The sequence below is a fragment of the Aquarana catesbeiana genome, linkage group LG04, assembly GCF_042186555.1.
Source record: "Aquarana catesbeiana isolate 2022-GZ linkage group LG04, ASM4218655v1, whole genome shotgun sequence".
Taxonomy (NCBI): Eukaryota; Metazoa; Chordata; class Amphibia; order Anura; family Ranidae; genus Aquarana; species Aquarana catesbeiana.
This window is the reverse complement of record NC_133327.1, coordinates 158,761,532-158,765,078: the sequence shown is the minus strand read 5'-3', so window position 1 is coordinate 158,765,078 and position 3,547 is coordinate 158,761,532. Positions and strand designations below refer to the sequence as shown.

At 40.7% G+C, this 3,547-nt stretch overlaps 1 protein-coding gene across 1 annotated transcript; it reads left to right on the top strand.

Moving 5' to 3' along the window:
- Positions 1 to 893: 893 nt before the first annotated feature.
- On the top strand, positions 894 to 2,564 carry LOC141139601 (uncharacterized). Its single transcript, XM_073625896.1, has 2 exons — positions 894 to 1,371; positions 1,455 to 2,564. Exons 1-2 carry the CDS (start codon positions 1,364 to 1,366, stop codon positions 2,218 to 2,220), a joined length of 774 nt encoding a protein of 257 aa, XP_073481997.1. The 5' UTR covers positions 894 to 1,363; the 3' UTR covers positions 2,221 to 2,564.
- Positions 2,565 to 3,547: the final 983 nt, after the last annotated feature.

Genomic DNA, 3,547 nt, shown 5'->3' with positions numbered 1-3,547 from the left:
CCCCTTAAAAGTCTTTCAGGGCTCACTACAGAGAACGCAGTTTTGCTACAGAGAAAGTTGGTATGATACAGTTATTTGAACAGGTGCATTACAGGTGTTAAAAAAAATATACAACCAAAAACAGTTAAGTAATACAAAATAAAAGGTTTTTGATAACTTTTTTTATTCCGAACCTGCAGGTTTTTTTTTTTTTTCAAATGTTAAACTTAGTGCATTTCTAAGTTAGTTTCTCTTTTAGGCTCTGTTTCCACTAGTGCGACTTATTTTGCGACTTGACACATGTCAAGTCGCATGACAAGTCAAAACCCATGTATTTCAATGGTCCCTGTTCTCATTGGTGCGACTCAAGTCGCAGCGACTCGAAAAAAGGTTCTTGCACTACTTTGTTCCGTCTTCGGTGCGACTTGTTCTCCATAGAAAGGTATTAAGTCGCAATGAAGTCGTATGTACATGTCTGACACCGCGACTTTGTTGCGACTTCCACGGAAGTCTACGGAAGCACATGATCTCTGCTCCTCCCAAATACATCACTTCCTATATCGATGTATGTGAGTGTGGAAGACAGCAGGAAGCATGCCTAGGGCAAAAAAAAATAAGCGACAAGTGCATGACAATGAGGAAATTATTAGGCTTGTCAGACAACGTCCGGCAATATATGACCTCAGAGATCCAGGTTACAAAGATCATGCAAAGAAGGAGAGAGCATGGTTGGAGGTGGCTCGCATATATTATGAGACATGGGACTCTTTCTCAGCCACAGAACGTTCTACAAAAAGTAAGTGGTTGATATATGCTGCTTAACACTTTCTGTAACCAATGGTTGTGTGCACTGTTTTTTCTTGGTGGGGCCCGCTTCTCCTGGCAGGAGATCACAATGGTTTGGCAGGAGGTAATCCCATGTCAACACTATCTGTGTTGATGGTGTCATTTATATAGTTACTTTCCTGTAACCTGTGGCTGCAGGAAAGTAAATCTGTGTGTGTGGGCCAGCAAATAATTTTTGTCCACGGTCCTAATAATATTAAATAATATTAAAGATGGCCCTGTCAACATCCTCCAGCACATGTCAAATTATGTAGGTGTCATGGGTAATATATGTAGCGGTTGTTTTAACACCATCCATATCAATTATGCAGCCTAGCAAATGAATGACCTATAGGCAGTGACTAAATTTGTTTTAAAAAATGTATACTTTGCTTTATATTTTGTAGTGCACTCGTTACAAACTCGATGGAGAAGTCTCAAAGACTGCTACAACCGGTACTTACGCAAATTAAAAGAAGGAAGGAGTGGTTCCGGCTCTAAAAGATTAGCCCCATATGCCCATGCCGGGGATCTTGAATTTTTGAAACCAGTGTTGGAAATGCGAGAGTAAGTTATCAGCAGGCATATGTTACGAATTCTACATATCAAATAGTAATGCTTACTTTAAAAATATGTGATTTGTATTTCAGAACCCAAGCAAGCTGGGAAGACAGCACACAGGGTTTGGCAGCAGAAGATGAGGCAGAGGAAGCTGCGGAGGAGGAGGAGCAAGAACAATTCCAAGACAATGTTGACAAGGAACTGTTCGTAGATGAAGCAAGGTCAACATCAAACTCAATGAATGAGGAGGATGCAGAACCAGGACCTAGCAATGTCTCTAGGCCTTTGCGAAGGTCTTCAAGGGTCAGTGCCCGGCCTGGTAAACCCATGGATAAAATTTTAGAGGTAGTCAATCAGATGTCCACTAAAATGGCTGAAAACCAGTGTGAAGACACAGCATTTCTCACTGTAATTTTAGGCATATGTAAACAGGTACCCCCTGAGAAAAAATATGCACTCAGGATGGCTTTAATGTCAACTGCTCAATCATTTGTGGGTGAGGGGCCAACAACATCCTCAGCATATATGCAACCCCCCCTTCCCCAATATCCCCCTTATCAACAATACACTCACTTTCCAAGTACACAGTATGCTCCACCAATAAACCGTCCATACTGTGACCAGTATGGTAATATACTGAATCCCTCAAGGCCACGCATGTTGCATCCAATTCCTGACCCCACTACCTCTACCCTTGGCCCCCCAACCACTCACCAACTTAGGCAGCCTACACCCAGTCATGTTCCGCCTTTTCTGGCAAGGAAATATTACCCTGGTCCATCAGTGGATTTCCCTGGACCAACCAATAGTTCAGTTTCCGGGACCACTGAAAACAAAACATACGAGCAATTGTAATTTACAATTATTATTGAGGTGTGTTTAAGACTTGTTCTCTATTTTTTGTTTGGTTGAGGAGGCCAAAACAACAACTGTTGTAATTTTAAGTTCATGGAACGTATTTCTTTATTTTTGCCTTATTGCAAAAAGAGTTGTCTTGTAAAAAAGATTCAGATATTTTTTTATATTTTTGAAATAATTTTATTTACGTGTTTTTCTGAGAGAAATAGTTTATTATTTCACTATTTGTTGTGCTTGATAAAAAATAAACAAAATGGTGTAGTTCACCCAAACACATAACCCAAAAATTTTGTGTGCTTCCCTGCACAAAAACAAAAAAAATAAAAATAATTTTGTTTACATTGTGCATTTTTGGCTTATCCTTTTTTCTAATTTGAGGAAACTACCTGTTATTATGCTTTTGGATGCACTGAAACATAACATACATCAAAATAATATTCACAGAAAATGCATGACATACATTATGCTATGGCATCCTGCTGCCAGGGGACAGAACCAGCAGCAGACAGAAAATAAGATGAGAATCCCTCACGCACACTGGCACCATTGGTGGTGCCCCTACTGGCACTCCATTGTGCACCTTCCAGATCGTGCATGAGGGAATCTTCAAAAAGATAGCCATCACGAATTCTCACAAAATTGTGAAGAACACATGCTGCTTTTACTGCAGATATTGCATTCTCCATTTTTAAATTAATGGGGGTATGGAGCAAACGCCACTTGTTGGCTAAAATGCCAAAAGAACATTCTACCACTCGTCTTGCCCTCGTTAAGCGGTAATTGAAGATTCGCTTCTCTTCACTCAAACACCGATTTGAATAAGGCCTTAATAGATGCTCACTGAGAGCAAAGGCCTCATCCCCAACAAACACAAATGGCATTGGCGGCCCATTTGTTCCTGGCAACGGACAGTCCTGTGGCAGGTCCAGAGCATTTTCCCGCAACATTCTTCCAAAGGAAGATCTTTGGAAAATACTTGAGTCTGAGCTGCTGCCATATGATCCAATGTCTATATAGCTGAAACAATAATTGGCATCAGCCACTGCAAGTAAGACAAAAGAAAAATATTTTTTGTAATTATAGTATTTTGTTCCACTGCCAATGGGCATCACTACCCTCATATGTTTGCCGTCAATTGCCCCTAGACAATTTGGGAAATTGCAACGATCCCAGAAAAGTTCCGCTTTCTTGCACCAATCGTCGGAAGTGGGCTTCTTCAGAACCAAATCACTAAGGACATTCCATATGTCTCGGCAGGTCTCGTGGACAATAGTGCTGACTGTAGTTTTGCCAACCAAAAATTCAAAATGCAAACTGGAAAAGG